This window comes from Aspergillus udagawae (assembly GCF_001078395.1).
Source record: "Aspergillus udagawae IFM 46973 DNA, scaffold_4, whole genome shotgun sequence".
In the NCBI taxonomy this organism is placed as follows: domain Eukaryota; kingdom Fungi; phylum Ascomycota; class Eurotiomycetes; order Eurotiales; family Aspergillaceae; genus Aspergillus; species Aspergillus udagawae.
The window spans coordinates 4,093,410-4,113,889 of record NW_025091267.1 but is presented as its reverse complement, the minus strand read 5'-3'; the positions used below and the strand labels follow the sequence as shown (position 1 = coordinate 4,113,889).

At 43.8% G+C, this 20,480-nt stretch overlaps 7 protein-coding genes and 1 non-coding gene across 8 annotated transcripts; 4 read left to right on the top strand and 4 right to left on the bottom strand.

The window, feature by feature from the left end:
- Positions 1-2,244: 2,244 nt before the first annotated feature.
- Positions 2,245-2,805, top strand: Aud_006821 (uncharacterized protein; the record flags this gene model as incomplete). Its single annotated transcript, XM_043291718.1, has 1 exon — positions 2,245-2,805. A coding segment is annotated over one exon (561 nt), but the record flags the coding sequence as incomplete, so codon positions are not given.
- An 89-nt stretch (positions 2,806-2,894) lies between these two features.
- Positions 2,895-3,842, bottom strand: Aud_006820 (glycosyltransferase family 32 protein; the record flags this gene model as incomplete). Its single annotated transcript, XM_043291717.1, has 1 exon — positions 2,895-3,842. One exon carries the CDS (start codon positions 3,840-3,842, stop codon positions 2,895-2,897), a length of 948 nt encoding a protein of 315 aa, XP_043147652.1.
- A 1,039-nt stretch (positions 3,843-4,881) lies between these two features.
- On the top strand, positions 4,882-5,942 carry Aud_006819 (RTA1 domain-containing protein; the record flags this gene model as incomplete). Its single annotated transcript, XM_043291716.1, has 2 exons — positions 4,882-5,153; positions 5,210-5,942. 2 exons carry the CDS (start codon positions 4,882-4,884, stop codon positions 5,940-5,942), a joined length of 1,005 nt encoding a protein of 334 aa, XP_043147651.1.
- Positions 5,943-8,409: 2,467 nt separating this feature from the next.
- On the top strand, positions 8,410-9,242 carry Aud_006818 (SGNH/GDSL hydrolase family protein; the record flags this gene model as incomplete). The annotated part of the gene is made up of 3 exons (XM_043291715.1): positions 8,410-8,479; positions 8,599-8,912; positions 8,985-9,242. The coding sequence occupies 3 exons, from the start codon at positions 8,410-8,412 to the stop codon at positions 9,240-9,242; spliced, it is 642 nt and encodes a 213-aa protein (XP_043147650.1).
- A 513-nt stretch (positions 9,243-9,755) lies between these two features.
- Aud_r0023 lies at positions 9,756-9,875 on the bottom strand. Its single transcript, XR_006253273.1, has one exon. It is a non-coding gene; the product is annotated as a 5S ribosomal RNA (ribosomal RNA).
- Positions 9,876-15,397: 5,522 nt separating this feature from the next.
- Aud_006817 (uncharacterized protein) lies at positions 15,398-15,975 on the top strand (the record flags this gene model as incomplete). The annotated part of the gene is made up of 3 exons (XM_043291714.1): positions 15,398-15,586; positions 15,651-15,735; positions 15,794-15,975. The coding sequence occupies 3 exons, from the start codon at positions 15,398-15,400 to the stop codon at positions 15,973-15,975; spliced, it is 456 nt and encodes a 151-aa protein (XP_043147649.1).
- A 616-nt stretch (positions 15,976-16,591) lies between these two features.
- Positions 16,592-16,993, bottom strand: Aud_006816 (uncharacterized protein; the record flags this gene model as incomplete). Its single annotated transcript, XM_043291713.1, has 2 exons — positions 16,592-16,748; positions 16,806-16,993. 2 exons carry the CDS (start codon positions 16,991-16,993, stop codon positions 16,592-16,594), a joined length of 345 nt encoding a protein of 114 aa, XP_043147648.1.
- A 1,327-nt stretch (positions 16,994-18,320) lies between these two features.
- Positions 18,321-18,581, bottom strand: Aud_006815 (uncharacterized protein; the record flags this gene model as incomplete). Its single annotated transcript, XM_043291712.1, has 1 exon — positions 18,321-18,581. One exon carries the CDS (start codon positions 18,579-18,581, stop codon positions 18,321-18,323), a length of 261 nt encoding a protein of 86 aa, XP_043147647.1.
- Positions 18,582-20,480: the final 1,899 nt, after the last annotated feature.

Here is a 20,480-nt window from a genome sequence, read left to right as displayed (position 1 = left end):
AGAAGATAGAGGTATTATTATAGTTAGACCTAGTATACCCCCTTAAACCCTTCCCCCTTTATATAGATTTAGGCTCTAACAGTGGATTTCTAGAGTTAGGTAATATAACTAAGATCTCTACTCTAGATAAGCTAGGGGGTTATTCTGAGCATATTATTACTAAGCTAGTTAAATCTAAATCCACTAGTATTATCTAGAGAGATATTACTACTAAGCTCCCTGCTAAGCTCCCCTAGTAGCCTAAATAGGCCTTGCTACCTATTACCTTCCCTTTACTAGACTAATACTCCTCCTGGCTAGTCTAGCCCTGGAATACCTCCCTAAGTTACTACATCACTACCTAGCCAGCAGGGTCAGTAGGGGACTTACTAGAAATATAAGATACTATCTAGTAAGTTCTCTTCTCTCTTTCTCTTTACTTTCTACCCATGCACTACTCTCCCTAGCTAGGACTAATAATACTCTAGTACTAATAGTAGTAGCTAAGTGCCCTAGGCGCCAGTGAAAGCCTGCTTAGTATAAGTTCTAATTAGGGGTATAGCCCTTACTTTTTAGCTAGGGCTAAAAGGGCCATAAATCACTCTATATAGCTTTTTACCCTGTTTTATCTTTATTAGTTGATGATACTACTACTATAGGAGTATCAGGAGCCTTTTATATAGCTTTTTTCTTACCCCTAGTTTTATCTTTATTAGTTAACTATACTACACACTACCACCTTAGATGGGAGGCATTAGGGGCCTTCTATATAGTTTTTTTTCTTACCCCTGCTTTTAACTACACTACCACACTATAAGAGCATCAGGGGCCTTCTATATAGCTTTCTTCTCACCCCTATTTTATCTTTAGTAACTACACTACTACTACCCTACTATAGATAGGAATATTAGGGCCCTTCTATATAGCTTTTTTTCTTACCCCCCTTTTATCTTTATTAACTATACTACCACTATGGGAGCCTTAGCAGCCTTTTTATACAGCCTTTATCTACTGTATTCTTCATTACTTAACTACCTTATAACTATAAGGCTTTATAAGCTAACTACTAGCCTTTTTCTTTCTTTCTCTCAGTGCTATTGGCCTTAGGGCTTTAGTTATTAATAAGCACATATAAATAATGAGTAGATAGGCAGTGATGATTTTTAGAACATAGTATAAATACCCTAGTTTATTATTTCTTATTTCTCTCTCTCTAGATAGATCTTCACTTTTGTGGGCAGAGCCTAGTTTATTATAAGGAAATATTTACCACTAGCCCTTAAATAGTTAACTTACACGCCCTATAGTGGGGGGTCGCGGAATGAAAATTTATTAATAATATTAATATTTAGAAATATATATTCCTATACTCTCCCCCTGTAGTGGAAGCACTAGCTTTAAATAAAATATAAGTAAGATCCTCCTTAACTATATCATACCTTGCACACCTTATAATTTAATTAGCTGGGTTCTTCCTCTACTGTGATAATCCTGATCATACTTAAATACTTAATCATTATATTCTGTGTAGGAGTAGATAGTGGATTAACTTAATGGATAGCTTTACCTAAGGCGTGACTATAGGATACCAGGCCATAGGAGAGAGGTATCTATAATTACTTTAGCTACTATCCCCCTTGATCAGAGATATAATTTTAAGGGCATACTATAACTTAACTTTAGGAGGATTAACTCTCTGGAGGGAGATGGGATAAATAACTAGGAAGTAAACTATACTAGAGAATAAAATATAATTTAATATAGGATAGATCACTGGGATAAGGAGTTGATTAACTATTATTATAAATTATAAATTATAAATTATAAATTATAGATAACTACAAAACCTCTTACAGACATTTAACTCTAATACATATATATATAGTAATAGTAATAGTATTAAGACTTAATTAAAATCAAACCTCTACTACATGATGGTCAGTGGCTCGGGGAGAGTCGGCGGAGGGGAAAAGAAAAATAGATAAAAAAAAAAAAAAGTTTAGGGGGAAACATAGACTCCAGGAGTAAGATATAGACTCTGCTAAGGCAGGATAGTGGGGACCCATGGACTCCAGAGTGGACAGGAATCAACATGGACTCTGCGCTCACTAGACCTTATGGTCACCTGTAATTAGTATGGCAAACGTGGACTCCGCGCACGATACCGTTACTAGGGGCACTAGTATTCTATAGATTTGCTATTTCTCATTCTGCTAGATATGGTTGGTAGGCCTAGATAGATCTAGAATGTTCTAGAATCACTAGGTCGAATCTCTACGTATGGGTCTCACCGCAGCGCGCACGCTGCTGGAATTCTATATCTCCCTTCCCCTCCGTCGCGAAGTTGCCTTCAACAATGCAGGCTGGATCCAGCTCGGCTTTGCCGTGACATTGGCCTGCAAGCTCGTGGTCGCCGCATCGGAGCCCTCCATCCACCCTCACACGGCCGATTTGACCCGCGCGTTGAACCTCTCAAACATGTTGAGCCGGTGCGTCCTGCGCATCCAAGCGCTTGTCACATCCCATCTGGATGCACGAGGTGACCGTGATGTGTTCTACCACTATGAGAAACGGCTAAGTCGGGCGCAATGGTGGTTTGAAAGTCGGACACTGTCGCGATCGCAGCAGAATGAGTCATTCGCGGTCGCCATGGATGGCTTGTCTGATCCAAGTATCGCTCAAATGCCATCGGAGGAAGAGATAGAAGGTTATCCTACCATCCCACGCGATGAATTTGATTTTCAATGGCCAGGGTTGTTTCCCAGTCCAACTTTTGATGACCCTTTTGCAGGCTGGATGACGCAAGGACCCGCAGCATTTGAGTAGACGTCTTTGCACAGGGATGAAAGCTCATTCACAGTACTATACTATGGTGTACCTAAACTAGATAACACAACCTGATAGGTCTCGGTGATCTATACAAATGGTTCCGGTGTATCAGAAACATCCTGTCTTCGTCGCATTTTGGGTCCGGACCGAACGCCAAAGATGACAAAAGCCATGACAATCAACGACACAGCCGCTCCACACCACCCGAGCCAATTGCCGAATATATGCAATGAAACTGCAACCTCATCTCCATGCGGCATCTGGCCTTCGAACCGTAAGAAAAATGCTTGCTCTGCTTTATCATCATAGAGCGCCGATGGCAAGATGGCGAGCGCGGCCGGCCCACCGCCAACAGACCGGAGCCACGCGGCCAGAACGCGGCTGACGAGGACAGGTCCCAAACTGACCAAGGCCATGAAATAGGCCGGAATGGCCGACCAGTGATGTTCGTGGGATGTCAAGGCCAGTTTGATCATAAACGGATGCCTCGGCGTACTCGCCATCAACTCATTGGTGACGCCATACGGCCAGCTCTGGGGCAACAGAGCCTGGGCCTGGGCCTGGCCCTTGTCTGTCCCTAGCAGCAGCAGCGGCTCCAGAGACTGGCGGCATCCTATCTGCGGGTCGAGAAACACGCCACCGTAGTGCCAAAGAAGAAAGTAGCGAAGCGCGTCGACCCGCTGCACCGGCAGAAGGTGGTTCGTATATGTTGGAAGATACCAGGGGAAATGGGTGCGTATGAATTGATGCGCTGTGTCAAATGTCCACAGGTACTGCCGGTAAACGGGGTTCTGGTCGCGGCAGGAGGCAGTCGCGTTAGTCCAATCCTCTGGCGTCTCCGACGTGCGGTGTTGCCACATCCGATGAATGACCCGGGGGATGCCGGCGACAGAGCTATTCAACATCGCCGTCTCATCAGTGGTGGATGGTGGGGCCCATTGGACGGGCTCGATGTGTGCTGTTTGGAGCCCAGCTGCCCAGCTTGCGTTAGGGAGCAGGTCCTCAGTCGCGACGAGGTTGGCATGTAACATCATTCTGAATTGTAGGAAAGAGACGAGCCATGATAGGCATACGACGAGCAGATAGACCGATAGACACGAGATCAGAGGCCCTTGACGGGCTCGAGTCAAGATGACCTCCAGTTTGGGTGACAATGATAGAGCTGGAAGCCAAGACTGGCACTTCAAGACTTGATCCAGAGTGCGTCAGTGAACTTGCTTCAGTCTCCCGCTTGAGAGCATCGTGCTGGTAGACTTAGACAGCCGGAAATTAGAAGAAAGAGAAGACGTTCTCAGCCCAGAGCATGGTCAGAGGAAACGGAAAGGGAAAAAATATCAACCATCAGCAGTAATTAGCTAGGCCCTTTGCATTTCTGCCCCCACGACAAAGCCATCTTCGCCAAAACACGGACGTTGCTTAGTGTGTGTGAAGCAACTCCCGACAGGTAAGATGAAGATGAAATCTGATTAGCAGCACAGCTCATAGCAGCACTCTAGACGGTTTAGGCCTGCATTGTGCCTGTGGGGCGGTTAGATGATTCCGTTCCGCGTCCGTGTCCGAGCGTGTCTATGAGAACGAGTTGGCAACAAATCAACAACCATAATATCACCATGTCTGTGTCTGTAGCCCAGTCCTATGTCCTTGTCCTTGTCCGTGTCCGTGTCCGTGTCCGTGTCCGTGTCCGGATCAACCCAGCCATCCGCGCGGCGATATCTCTTGGCAATCGCACTAAACAGATCCACTCAGTCAAGCACCGATGCCACTCATGTTTTGAGTTACATCCAAGTGCATGTGTGCGTATCGGTATTGTCTCATACTTAGCCACGAATACGCCGGGGTGACCCTGGACGCAGCAGGTACGGACGGGCATGCCAACACGGACAAGGACTCCCGGCCTGCAGTTCGTTTTGCAATGAGACCCCCAACATGGACATGGCTTTTCTAAGTTTGTGACCTCTTTATCTAGCCTCCAGGCAACGAAAAACGTCGTTAAGTTAAGTATCGTCGGTCACCAATCCAGGTAGGAAGACTGAAAAAGGAAACAAGCTCAATTCCCATTCCATCTTCGCGATCATGAGTAACTCCACGGATCCCTCAGACTATTGCACTTTGGACATTTGCCCGATTACAGAGGCGTATGTCTACTATGTCCCATCGTTGGCTGGCAATGCTTTCTATCTGGCCTTGTTTGTCGTGCTACTAGCCGCTCAAGCGGTGCTCGTGGTCCGCTATCGAACCTGGGGCTACTTTGCAGGTCTCTTTGGGGGCCTCGTCTTGGAAATCATCGGGTATCTCGGACGGATTCAGTTGCATAACAATCCTTTCCGCTTCGATCCGTATCTGGAGTATGTCACCACGCCGTTCACAGCCAATTTTGATCTAATACTGATCCCTACAACAGGTACCTCATCTGCCTGACCATCGGGCCAGCCTTCCTCAGCGCCTCCATCTACATCTGCTTGGGACGCATCGTGACTATCTACGGCGAGAGTATCTCTCGCCTCCGTCCGAAAATATACACGATTGTCTTCGTTGGGTGTGACTTGGTCTCTCTCATCTTACAAGCGGCGGGCGGTGCCATCACCTCCATCGCAGATGCCGACCAGTACGATCTCGCTCAGGATGGTATCAACATCATGATTGCCGGACTCGCTAGCCAGGTCGCGTCTCTGGCTCTCTTTATGGTCCTCTGCCTCGACTTCGCCTGGAAAGTGATCAAGAACCCGCAGGACCTCAACCCCGACACCCGCATGCGGGAGCTCCGACAGAGCCTCCGCTGGAAGGCCTTCCTGGCAGGTAAAGACTACCATTCTCAGTCCACTGGATTAATTGCACGGAGAATTGACTATGTTCTTTTAGGTCTGGCTCTTGCTACTTTGACCATCTTTGTGCGATCTGTCTTCCGAGTGGCGGAGCTTAATGAGGGATTCCACAGTTCGCTAGCCAACAACCAGGTGCTCTTTATGATTCTGGAGGGAGCAATGATTGCCATTGCTGTTATCTGCATGACCATTCTCCATCCAGGCTTTTGCTTTGACGGCCTTTGGGATCAGACGAAATGGTCATTTCGTCGGTCGCGCGACTGCGAAATGCAGTTGATTGAGGTGAGCGCCGAACACGAAGCCAAGGCTTAGGTAGTCCAGATGGATATGAGTTGATGTTGGATTGTTTATCCTCTGAAGACTCAATTTCTTTTTGTCGTGCATGGGAAAATCTCTGCAGCTGAATCAGATGCCTCTTCTGTATATATATATATATTTTTTTTTTATATTGTAGCGTCGTCAGATTACTTCAATCGCGAGGAAGGGATTTTTGCGCTATACTACATATTTTTTCGAATTGGCAGCAAATAGCTACCCTGCTGTAACATCCATCCTGTCCATTAGGTCTTGACGCTTTCTCGTTGGGCCATGAGAAGCCGCTTGGATGGCCACGTTTACGCGTTTTCAAGGGAAAAGTGGAGTTCTGCTGACATTGTCAAGTCATCGCTGTTGCTGGATTATTGCTTCTCTTTCTCGAACTTTTGCCATCTACTCAACATGTTTACTTTTGTTATCTTCCGTATTTCCCCTTGAGTAGTGATGAGATATTTAGCAATAGTGGGCGCCCTGCTGACCGTCACTTGGGCCCAGCAGGTTGATGGCTACGTTAACCTTACGAAGAGCTGGGCTTGAGTGATTCCTGCTTCACCGCCATCAACATTACCGTCTCATCCTGTCCCGCTCGGGTTGCCCGTCATACCGGATATGAGTATGTTAGATATTCGATTCTGGCGGATTCTATGAATACTCACATGGTAAAGAGACTCGAGCTTCGAGGTTCTTCCCCCGAGGAACCTGAAGAATTATGCGAAAGCAACTGCCGAGCCCACCTAGAAAATCTTCGGACAACCATCAAAGGTGCATGCACTGATGATGATGTTGTCCTACCCTTCGGATCAGTCGCCTATTGCCGTGAGAATTATTCTTAATTTGGTGCACCATACGCTTCCGGATTGTTGAGAGCTTTGTTGAAGGCCGGCCCCGTTTGGATCAGTTTTGCTTTAGCATCGGTGTTGGAAGTCTAGAATTTGGAAAGATGAATCGCAAGGAGATTATTATATTTCTCAATTGCAGCGGTCTCTTGGGCAATAGCTTCGCTGCCTCTTTCTATAAATATTGGTGTTTTCTTTATAGCTATGATACAAATATTAGCATTCAGAGTCAAGATCAGAAAGGATAGAAAGGAGCAGCGTGTAAGAGTAAGCTCACGAGGGCCAGTGATCCTGCATTGTACAGGATTTGTAGCTGGCCCAAGTAACTGTTCATAATACGGAGTAGGAGTGTGTCTAAGTCACCCCGTGCATAGCTACTCCCAAGTTCATTGATACCCATCCATATACCGCCTAGAGTATTGCAACTATCCCAAGGAGCAGATAGCGACTTCGAAGCAATACTTTTGCTAAAGAGCTTCACCTGGTCAATAGGACTAGGGATAGAGGTGTTCCATGGGGAAACAAGATCGGAGTCTGTGGTCGCTCCACCCACAGCAAAATTGAATGACAATGTGAGCGAGGTGTTATAATGGGAAGTCAAGGAACCGATCCAATGCAAACCCCCGTCTGATGTCTGACCGGGAAGCTCTGGATTGCCTAGAGGGTTTGTAGCTAAGGGATATATTGAAGGTGTTATTTGTGAACAGACCCGCTTGAACGGGATAGAAACCTGCCCACTTCGTGCCTGATTTCAACCGATATCAAGAGCGGAGGAAAAAAAGGTCAGTACTTGAGCACGACCACAGCATCAGAGACAGAAGAAGATTTGATAATATTACACGCCTTGAGTAACTGGATTGTTATTACGGAGGGAGATCGGCTAAAATCAATGTGATGAAGAAAAGTGTGGGGTATGTAGGTATGCCAAGCAGAGCCTATTACCCCGGATATCCGTTCGTCCGACAACTGCGGAGTAGGAAGTGAGGAAAGACTCCTATGCCCGTGACATCTGTCATGTTTTCGAGTGGAAGGACCGAATTGTATAATAGCCTATATTTGGGAAATCTCCTGAGGAGAGAGTTAACACTCCGGGATATTAACGGAGCTGCTATAAGTTGACGTCTCCTTTTCAAGAGTTGTTGGTCATAAGTGAGGCGCTCGTGCTGCCAGTTTGAAGAAAATTGGCCGCTGAAATACTTCCATTGGCTGGGCACTTCTGCTATAGATGCATCCCTACGGAGATTGAACCCCGCTCCGCACTTTCCCGCAATTCAATGGGTAATTAAGGCTAAAGTCGTCGGCCCACAAGTTCCACTCGTTCTGGGTATGGAAACATATCGTACCGTATATGGCGATGTGGCTCCTTGCAAGCTCAGAATAGTTCGCCTGCAAGGTTGAAGTCGTATATCATAGCCTAATTCCGGACTATCTCCTCCCTCCCTTCGGATGAATAATGTGAAGACGGAGCTCGAAAATTCCCGCATAAACTCAAAGTAGAGGATAGAACTTGCGAGGAAAATTATTTATAGGACGGTGGTCCGGCCTTGAGTGATGCCACGACGAAGCTCGATCATCTGGTACTCCCTAGGATCATAGCCCAGAATTCCAAGTCATGCATGGTTATCATCATGAAGCTTTCATGTTTTGCGCTCTTTGCTAGCGTTACGTCCAGTACGGTTGCACAAGCGGTCAAAGTCAGTGAGTAAACACCTCGCGGCGGCATCTTGTATTCGTGCAATAGGTTAATATAGCGGGTGGGGGTTGTTTAGTGCTGCTCGGCGACTCCATTACTGAAATAACCTGCTGGAGACCCCTAGTGTGGGAACAAATCACAACCGCTGGGTTGGCGGGTAGTGTCGATTTCGTCGGCAGCATGAATACCCTCCAACCCCAGTGCTTGAGGCCTCCGGGTTTTGATCCGAACCACGAAGGTCACTCAGGCTGGCAGGCGTATGATATTGCCAGGAACAATATCGTGGGCTGGGTTCAGAATACCAAGCCCGATATCGTTCAATTCATGCTTGGCACCAACGATGTTAACATCGGCAAGCGGAACGTCGAGAGTATCATTGACTCGTACACAATCATGCTCAACGCAATGCGCGCCGCGAACCCTAGGGTCAAGGTTATTGTAAGTTATGCTTCCTGATCATCGTATGACTCTTTCATCTGCTTGGTCAAACGCTGACGCGCATCTCCCTAGGTGGATAAGCTGATACCGACAAGCTGGAGCGACCCGACCATTGAGGCCCTCAACAACGCCATCCCCGGTTGGGTACAACAGAGAACAACAGCTGAGTCTCCTGTTGTTATTGCTGACTGTTCACGGGCCGCTGGCTTCACAAATAATATGCTGCGGGGCGACGGTGTCCATCCTAACAGCCAGGGTGATCAGTTCCTAGCAGGAAAGATTGGCCCCAAACTGATACAGTTCATCAAGGAGGTCCAACATAGTCTATGAAATGATGAAAGGGACGGACTTGGACTGAGCCTTTCAGGTAAGGGCCGCAAATTGCCCACAACCAATACAAAGTGTTGTGGTATAAGGCACGCGTGCACCAGGAACACAGCTGTAAGATCAAAATCCTGTGTTTCTATAGGGAAGGCTAAGTTTATTTCTACTTGAGTGCAACTCAGCTCGGGCTTCATGTTCTGTGTATATAGCCTCTCGTTCCTCGCCAGAAAGAAATGACTTCCTTCCTCAATACAAACGTAACCAGACCCGAAAAACGAGATAGCTAAGATAGAGTAGCCTGAACTTTGTGTCTTGTCTCCCCGTGCGGCGCAGCAAGAAAGAGAGATTGGTAATATATGAAAAAAGGTGTACTCCTTCCACTTACGTTTCTGTTTTCGCCTAGGCTATGGCCAGCGCTTTAGGGATGTTCAGGACGTTCGGGTTAATGGGGCCTAAAGGGCCTGAAGAGTAAAGCGGCAAGAGCAAATGTCCCAATGAATAACAAAAAAAGTGAACATGGACATACAACAGCCGGGATTCGCTGGTGGTCACCCACCTAACTACTAACTGGCCGGCGTGTGGTTTAAGTACAGCTGAGCGGACGGGAAGCCCTGTTTTCCACACCCTATGGTTATATGTGCTGGAATAATCCTAGATAGGAATCTATATAGTAAAGAATTTCCACGCGAGAAGTGAAAATCAGATAGAATTATAAAGGCCTAAGTAGTAATATAGAATTTTTAGTTTAAATAGCTATAAAATAATACCCACCTCTATACCCTATAGTAAATTAAATCATTAAGCTCCTTATCTATATTATTCCTCTAACTATTGGAGTAATTTGCCTCTGTTAAGCAGGCTAAGAGGTGATTAAGAATAGGTAAATCCTTATATAGATTAAGATTAAGTTAGAACTATTATCTATAGTATCTTTTGCCCACCTTCATTAGAAGGAAAAAGCTAAGCATATATAGTATTAATATTAGCTAAACTTAATCTTAATTTAGCCTTTATCTTTAATAGGTTAACTACTCTTAGAATCTCTATCTCTCAACTATTTACCCTTAAGAGGTATCTATATGCTCTATAGTAGGTATTAAATATTCTTCTAATATATGTCTGAATGGTGAACTCCTATATATAGTAATATAGCTGTCTTAATACAGGTGGGTGGGGTACCTATTAAAACTATACTCTATAGTGGTTAGATAATGAGTGTGGAATGCATATATTAACTATAGGATTAGTCTTTAATATGGATGTACCCATTAATAAGGAATAAGAGTAAATATTTTAATAAAGGATCCTCTCTTTTAGCCTATTATATCTTACTATGCAGGGTAAGGGAAGTTATAGGTTCTTATATAACTAGAAATAACTATATTAATAAAAAGAATTTTTATATACTATAACTTTCTAAGAACTAACTATAGGTCTCTTAATAATAATATTATGCTTAGAAAAGTGACTATTTTAGCTCTATACTCTAATACTACTACCTTTTACTAAAGTTCATCTTCATCTACTTTTTAAATATATTAGATCTTACTAGCTTAATTACTCAAGGGCCCATAGCTTATATAAAGTATTAGAAAAGGAACCTCTCTATCAGTCTACTTATATTTAACATCTTAAAAAAGCAGCATAGATAGTAAGTAAATAAGAGTATTTATTATTTATTAGGAGATTAAGCCTCTAAAAGATAATAAGATATATACTACTTTATTCTTATAATATATATCCTAATTATATTTATTTATTAGATACACCTTAAAGAATAGGTTATAAAGAGAGGATTCTAGAGCTTATTAGTATATTATATCATATAGAGTTATCTATATAGCTATTTAACATTAAAACATAAGATAGTATATTATCTACTTAAATGATATAATATAATGGCTTTATTGACTAAAACTCTTATTTAATAGTTCAGCAGTAATATGGCGGGAGAAGCCATACTACTAGCTAATATACTATCTATACTAGCTCTAGCTTAAAAATATAACTAGTAGTACTATATATATACTTCATAAGTCCTAGCTAAAGATAGATTCTTGCTTTAGCTACTAGATCCCTACACCCTTTAGTGAAGGTCATGGAGGTCATAGAGAAATTATCCTTAGACTAGCTATAATAAAAGTAAAATAGGTCTTTCTACTAGCTTAGAGTATTCTTAAAGGTAGTATATCTTTATAGGAGTTCTCTAAGCTAATACTTCCTTAGAAGCTCTTCTATAGGTAAGTACTTAGTAAACTACTCCTTAGCAGAGGTTATAATATCTATAATTAGACTTTCTTAGATATCCCTTATATTCTACTCTATAGTATTATATATTACTCCTTACTAATTTTATAGTATTACTATAGAATCTAATAGCAGTTAGCCTATCCTATACTTATAGCTTAAATAAGGACTATAGGTGCCTCTATATAGTGGATTTATTCTAAGTGTGTATTAGAGTATATAAAATATTAGTAATACTCTATCCTTATATATTTTATAGTATGGTTTCCCTAGATATCTGCTACACATCCTTATTTTTTAATATATAAATTTATTATAGAGTAGATCATTAACCACTATTAGTAGAGAAAATTATAATATTTATATAAAGATAAGCTATGTAAGATCCTAGTAGGAGCTAAAATACTTAGACTTTTCTTAATTCTATAATATATAGTTAATTACTTATTTTAATATACAATCTGGTCTCCCTCTTAATATAATATTAAAATAGGCCTCTATTTCACTAGAGAGAATAGATAGCTATTACTAGATTAGACTCCTTTACTTTTTATAGTAGATTAATATAGCTTAGATATTCTATTTTTCTGCCTTTAGGATGAATGTGCCTTTAGGGAGGATAATATTAACTATTATAGCTCTCTAAAAAGGAGCTTTTCAGCAGTAATAAAAGAATAATATTATTATTAGCTATAGGCATTACATGGAAAAATAGAACACTAAATAATAAGTATTAACTTATAGAGGTCTAGTAAAGATAATAGCTAGCTTTCTTTTAGAAAATTAGTAAGCTTTTATATAGACCTAAAGGTTTTTACTAATTACTATAAAGTAGCTATTCTCATCTCTTTTTACCTTAGAGACATTATTATAAAGTATAATAATATAGTATAGGTGGGTTAAGAGGTTATATAGATATTATATAATTAAATTAAATATAGTTAGTGTGCTAATAAGTAGTTAAGAAGATAGATAAGGGGTAGAGGTTAGCTTAGTTCTATTATAAGATGTAGGAGTTATTTATTAAGAAGGGCATTAATAGCTCCCTAGATATTTAGTATAACTAGGGTGACTCTCTAGCCCTAAGCTAGGGTAGCCTCCACATTATGAGTAAGGCCATAACCTACTATATTATTAAGTGCTTATATAGTGCTCTGCTGTGCTAGGGACTAATTAGTCTATTAGTAAGTACTGCCTATATAATATAATAGGTAATAGTCTATCTAATAACCTTATAGATGTAAGATAGTGTTGGTAAGAGCTATAATTCTTACTACTATAACTAATGTCCATATTGGACATGACTTCTAGATTGATCCGCTATGGTTGAACGTTGATCATATCCATGGTTCTGGCGGCCGTGGATTATCATCGATAATCACTGATTTCAACCATTAGCGAATGGTGATCTAATCTATGAGATCACCCGGCTATGAGATCATTTAATATTCAAATGGCCTATGCTAGAAGGAATCATCTATAAATACATCCTTAAAATCACCCTATAGCTAGTTAGAAGAACCAAGGAATTAAGACATTAAGCTAAGGCATCCTTAGCTATTTTCCTTCTACTATTCTATTTTATTCTACTACTATTCCTCCTATTCTTCCTATTCTTTCTTTATACTTAGGCAAGCCATCTATTCCCCTTTACACTTGTGAAATTTCCTTTGTCATTTATATACTATCTAGTATATACTATTTCACTTTTTATTCACAGATAGGAGTATAATTAGGTACTAAGAGTGGATAGAAGACTTATCTCTCTTATTTATCTTTAGTAGTATAGCTACCTCTACTAATCTCCAGGGAGCAAGGCAGTAGTTATAGAGCTTAAGTAGAGGGCACTAGATATATTCTTAGTAGTCCTTACTATATTATAATAGTGGTCCCTCTCCTTAGTCTATAGTAGTTAAGTATCTTAGTGAAATATTATTATCTATAGTGTTATTATTAGTATCCCTCTTTGAGAGGGCTAGGCCTGAATTATAGCTAGGATTAAGGCAGGACTAGGCTAGCTAATACCTAAGATGTTATTATGGGAATACTTAGTATTTCTAGAGTAGAAAGCACCTAAAATAGAACATAATAAATATTTAGCTATTTTAAATAGCAGCTCTAACTCTATTTACTAGGTCTATAGTAAATAAAGTATTTAGCTTCACCTTTAAGAATAATACCACCTTTCATCCATATCAGACTGCATCTATTAGCCTATATAGAGTGAGTTATAAGCATTTTCTAGTATTTCTAGGCTAGATGTAGTATAGTTAAGAAAGATTCCTGATATTTACAGGCCACTATACTAATAGAATTAAGTATAGCCTAGAGCTTAAAGTTACTCCTCCTTATAAGATCTTACTTCCTCCTTAATCTTAAAACTGCTTAGCTATTACTTAGTAATAAGATCCAGCTCCTAGACTCCTAGTTCTATTACTAAATAAGTTCTCTCTATATATTTATATTATGTGCCGCAAATAGCTTATCTAGATATGGTCAGTAGACACTCTATCACAGGATGTAGGTATGGTTTATAATAATAAATCTTTACTATCTTAGATAATTTATTTCTCTTAGCTCTTTAGGCTCTGGCACCCCTTTATAAAGATAGTATCCATTACTTAGCTTTCCTGTATGCGCAAGCTAATGGTTAATATAGAGGATTCTCCTAGTTCTCTTCTATTTATTGTGGTCTGCTTTATACCATTCATAGTAGCTAATATTAGATGCCCATCTGGCAGTCCCTTATACCCATTTGGTGGAAGACTCAATTGTGACCCTGCTATTAGGAAGGGCTGCTATCCAGCTATCCATTTTTAAATACTTATCCCTGAGTAGGTTGGTTAAATCAGGAATAATATGCTTAAGACAGCTAATGTGGCAGTACTTAATGCATTCTGCAATTTAAATAAGTCTGTATAGCATGTCCTTTGTCTAGTTAGGTCAGGTATAATTCCTCTGCTGTATAGATTACTCCCGCCTTTTAGAGCAAAAAGATAGTAGGAATGAATAACGGGCTCGCCTGTCTGTCTGCTTGGCATGCAGTACCAAGCCCTTGCTTCTGTGATCTAAGTCATCAAGCAAGTTGTTCGGATTAGGCTGTCAGCATCTTGTATTGTACTGAGTTGGGATAAAATATGAAAGTAAATATGTGCATGAATAACTTACATTGTATCAAAGGTGATTATGACCGGTCTTTGAATGTGGTTGGCTCAATAGAATAATCACGCCAAGCTTCTGGCGGCGGGGCTAACAAATAATTGACGTGAGTTTGGGGGTCAGGCCGATTTCGAGAATCTCTGTAAAGGACATGTCTACTCTGGAAGGAAGAATATACACATCGTACTACAAGCATTCCTTGCGACATACCCATGGAGCCGCGGTCTGACGGGGGACAGCATCCACCATCGCATTCACGTGGGGAACGGGCGGATGACTTTGGGGGTACTTGGCCGGGGTCAGAAGTGGGGAAACCAGCTGAGATTCTAGACTGACGAATTCCTTGATTCCAGGAGTATCTCCACACCACTGAGATCATCCTTACTTGACGTGGATCACTGTCGACAGGACGCCCATCCAATGTTGAGAAACTGACCGCCGGGATGCAATGGTATCCCGTGCGGTGTCTGATGCGGAGTACATGCAGTGGCTATGATGCGCATGTCTCACCTACCACCCGTGTTGATTGGCGGGGAAACGGATACCCGAGCGGTGGCCTGACAATCCAGGACGTTGAATGGGCCAGGGCGCCGCGATGTCTTGGATGCTCTTCTTGGATGTTCCTCATCGGTAACTCATCGGTACTGCGGTGTTTGAGTAGCAGAGCTATATGAAGCCCGGGCTTCCCCTCATCTAATCGAGGGTGAGACAGGTACTTTAACTATTCCTTGCTAACCTTTAGACTAATATCCGCCATGAAGACTTCTCTGATTGCGTTCGGTACCCTCCTCGGCCTAACCTCTGCCCAGAATGCCATCGTGAATAACGACTGTAGCACCACTGTGTACGTGCAGTCGTTCCCCTACGATGGCAGCGCCCCCAGCCCTCTAACCACCATTCCCTCGGGCGGAACATTCTCGGAGAAATTCAGAGCCTCTGGATCGGTACGTTTATCTGTTCTGCCCTAAAGCCAGATAATGAGAGAGGCTGACCAGAACGAATGCGCAGACCATCAAGATCGCCAAGACCAAAACGCTGGATAAGCCTCTCTTCTTTGGCTATTCATTCTCTTCTAACCCAGACTATGCGTACTGTGAGTATTCCATATCCACTTGTCCTCTACGAAATCTTCCACTAACGGCATTTTTCAGATGAGCTGAGCAATGAATGGGGTAACCCCTTCGCGGCAAACCACAACACGCTGAGCCCCGGAGAAGGCTGCGAGGAATTTGACTGCGCGACCAACGATGCTGGCTGCTACAGTACGCCGGCTCATAAGAAGGTCTATGGTTGTCCCCAGCCGGTTACTTTGACGGCGTCACTGTGTGTATAACCATCCATCTTTCATACACTATACAATGATTTAGGGGGATGGTTATCACTCTGCTTGCTTCCCTGAAACTATCACACTCTATCAAGGTCTTTTGCAAAAGTAAAATGTGTGATATACATGGCTATTGGCCCCGCCCTAGTCCTATGAACCAACCGTACCTTTTAGTCTTAATCAATAAGAATCCGATCGGTAGTAGTCTTATCCATGGCTGGTTCTCAACCATACTTAGTAAGTACAAGAGTTCAGATGTAGAGCTTTCAAGGATGATATGTGCGATGGCTTCTTGCTCTGCCATGTCCCAGTTGCATGGTTTTTAATTGCAGGCCCCAGGTGGATATTATACCTACCCTTATCCTGCGACAAGAAGCATGCGACGTCATTGGATAAAACCATAATTAGCAGCATCGAAGGTGCAGCTCTGTAGCTAGCTATATATATACAATCTACTGGGCGGAGACATAACGATACCAGCTAGAGGACGTTGGACAAAGTTGTAGACATCCCTCTAACCCTAGTGCTTGACCATCTAGATAAGAGTGATACACAACGACGGCAGGTTGCAACAACCGTTCATGACCAAACTAAGCATATCGCACTTAAAATTTGCGAATGGCTCCTAGCTAGACTCACTTGCAAAACTAAGCACATCAACAGAGCCACCCAGAGCCTGGGTCGCGTAGTTAAAGATTCCATAACGGTATCCCATAAAGAAAAGATAGTCGGTGGTAAGAGTATAGGCGTCTCCCAGCTCCATGAATGTGCTCCCATCTAAGCTGTAGAAGAAGTGCGCTTCGTGGGAACCCACGGCGGCAGCATCAAGACTGACCTACAGCCACACCTTTGTTCGGATAATCGGAGTTGTTGCTACAGTTGTGCGTGTGCTTGTCGTTCCTCCGTACGTTCCCATGGCAAGACCATGGGTAACAACCACACGATACTCGGTACCATTGCGGACTATGCCAATCCAAGCACTTGCGTCCTTCAACGCTGCTAGTCCGGCATGGTCGCCATCCGCCATATTGCTGAAGTCGATCTCCACTACTCCATAGGGATTTGCACCATGAAGACGGCGCGTGAGCGTGTTTCTTGCCGCATAAAGATCGGCTGTCACAGTTGCGGTGTGCAGAGTCAATCCAGCATTATGAAGGGAGAATTTTGTTGTGTCTGGATTGTGGTTCCATTGCCAGGCTGGACTAAGTGTCTCCCCCGCGAATTTGTCCACTCCAGTCCATGCGGGGGCAAGGAGGAATCCGCCCGGTGGTGACCCCAAACCCTAGCGCCATATAGGTCCACTGAACCCGATATCTGCTGCACCTCCGGCCCCGTAGGGCCTCTGGGGTAGAGTCATGTTGTCTGGCGGCGGCGGCGGGTGATAGTTCTTATCCACTGGAATATCAAGTAGTAGCAGAAGAGAGAACGGATGATGGAGCAGTCAACAGAGTTAAGGCGCAAAACTTTTGATCATCTCGTCATGTCTATAAGGGCCCATCCATCCCTTGCGATCCGCACTGATGATCATAAACATCCGTTTCTCAATCCGCTGGATGTACTCCGCCACCCGTGTTTTCTGAGGTTCAATCCCCTCTTCATCACGATTGCTCGTCAGTATCGGCCGTCCCCTCGGGCTCGGTGTCGGGTGTCGGAGTAGTGGTCGGGGGGCGTGGCATGGCGGCGACAGCGCTGGAAACATTGGCCCCGATGCTAAAGGATCTCATATTTGTACAATGCGGAGAAGCATCCGGCTGCATGCACATAGCGACCATGTTTCAACCGGGCCCGTAATTGGATCAGATGGATCATGAATCCGCCCCTGTATCTCAAAGATTAGCCGGGATGGTTGGCGCCCTGAGGGAGATGGTCTCGGAGCGGCCAACGTCCATTGAGTACGGAACTCAGTGAGCTGCTGATATAGCTCACTGTCGGAGAGATGAAGAAGCCGTTGCTCTAGTTCAATTGTATAGTCCGGATGGGACAGGGAGGGTTCAGAGTGGCCCCAGCGCTGAACAGGGTGATGCTTGATATAGGAGGCTGGGAAGAATGTTAAGTGGACATCCAGTTCCTTGTAATACAGATCCAGGTCTCAGTGAACACTGGACCGCCACATGACCTGGCCACTCTCCTTGAATTTTCACATGAAGCTGTTGTTCTGGGGATAGGGCAGCATCCAATGGCCCTGAATAAAGGAATCTTTCAGGCCCTGTTTCCACTGACAAGCAGCGTCCTTGCCTTGGATTAGGGTAATCACCTCGAAGCTCTTCTGATACAAAAGGCAATAGGGCTTATAGTCCCAACCTTTTCGCTCAAATCGGCCGTCCCGCCACTCCCAGAGCTATGTGAAGAGGATGTTAATATGCTTGACGGCCGTCCGGTTCCCCAAAGTGATGTGGGGTGGCCGGAATCGCTCCGGGAGCGCGTCTTCCAGACTGGGCCAACAGAGCGGGGTGGTTACCGGCCAGGGCAGCGGTCGCGGACTCCGGCTTCAGCAGTGCCTTAATCTGCGTAAAGACATCTTTCCGGAAGGCGCAGAGGCAGAGCTGCCGCAGATATTTCTGCAGATAGTCTTGGCAGGTTGGAATGCTGCTAAACTCGGTCATCCACTGGTGCATCAATGGAAGTCAATGATCAAGGCTTGTTTGAACTCAGCTTCCAGAGAACCTTTTCAGTAGTCATTTACAGCGCCAAGGACTTCCACCCCGGCCAAGCGGTGCAGTAGTGTGGTCCTAGCTATAATTAGTGACCCCGAACGCAATCATGTGCGCCCCGACATTGCATTAGCTAAATTGTGCCCAGTGGTGAGCGAGTTTTAACCATCTGATGCCCGCTCTGGATCCAACCTGAAATTCATCCCTTCTCTCCTCCGGGGCAAGACGCGCCCTGCTATCCATACTTTCAACGTCGTGAGACTTACTTATCATGGTATATCTATGTTTAATTATATTCTCTTGCGCTTATATCCCACAAGTATACTCACTGAGTTTGCTCAACGATAGTTCCTCCCCTTGCTTGCTCCGGGCACCGGCCCACACGGCAACGGAACTCGCAAATAAGGCGACCTGAGAGCTGCTGGTTGACAGCAGCTTTGAGGGAGACGAACGCTGGCAACGGATTGTAGGTCAGCTAGCATCTGGTGCAGCAAGGAACTGGAAATCCATGCAGAGTGGAGAGACATGACGCTCCCGTTACTCGTAGTGAAATGACCAGAAATAACCAGGTGATGTCCAGGTGTGGCCGGACCGGTCATGTAGACTATACATCTCCTTCACTGGGGCCTTCTCGGCCCACCCACCAGAGCGAACAGTAATGGTCAAGCCTCTCTCCATGTTCTATCAGAGCCTGGCTACCGCGATACGGTTTCCTTTGACCAGGGTCGAAATCCACTCATTGTTAGAAGGGTAATATGGTTTTTGCCAATTAGAGTTGGTTAAGGGGAGGTTAGGTGATTTTTTTTTTAGCCCATAAACCGACAGTAGCAGTTCGGCGATTCCACTGCTAATTGAACAGGTCAAGATCCCCGACAAGTCGGCACAGTGGGCGTTTAGCAAGGTTTGACCTGGGCAAAGCAGACCACAGAAATACCCAAACAGTAGCAACTATAGATAGATAATATTAACCAGCCATATGCTCCAAATGCTGGTTTATCACAGTTGACACATCTAGTAGGTGGTTGTTTTTGACTGGTTAACCAGGGGTGACGCCAGAGGCAAAGCCCTTTTTAGCTTGCAGTCATTTTGACTGTACAGGATACTGGGATGCAGCTCTAGGCCACCATAAAACGGAAGTAGGCCAAGCCTATGAGCTCTAGGGATTAGTCGAACAAGATGCCCATTGGAAAGCATCAGTAGGTGAACCTAACTCCAAATACAGCAAATACCATATCGCTGAACAATGACGACGTTGTGGAAGCGTTATTACATGGCTTATATAGAAGGAAGACACCCAGATCCTCACTAGTTAACATGTCAAAGGACAAGCACGGCATTTCATCTAGGTTGCCCAGCTCCCCAACCTCGCGAATCCTGGGTCACCACCCAAGTAACCTAACCCGCCTCTAACACCTTCTCATATAATCTACCCAGAAACCATCACTCGTATGGGGCAGGAGCGAATATCCATTAAAGATAGTGCAGTGTATAAAAAGACAAGGAAGAAAGATTAGCTAAGACTTCATTAAATACCTTAAGAAACCACAAGAATGAGGCTACAATGAAACCCACTAACTAAAAGTAGGTTAGTGGAAGATCACAGTTCCACAATCTTTCACAGGAGTATAGACTGTATGAACTGCCCTGAAATTTAACTAAGTGTCACTTTGAGGTTCAGCCTGCGGGAACTAAGGTTATCGCGGAAACACTAGACACTCTATAAGGGGGAAATTGGTCAAGCCCACCAGCTGTAACCATCACTTAGAGCGACTAGTTAGGAAACATCATTTATTGAACAGAGCTGTTGCAAAAGTAACACCTCCTGATGGTGCTGATTGTAATAAAGGGAAACTGAAATGTAGT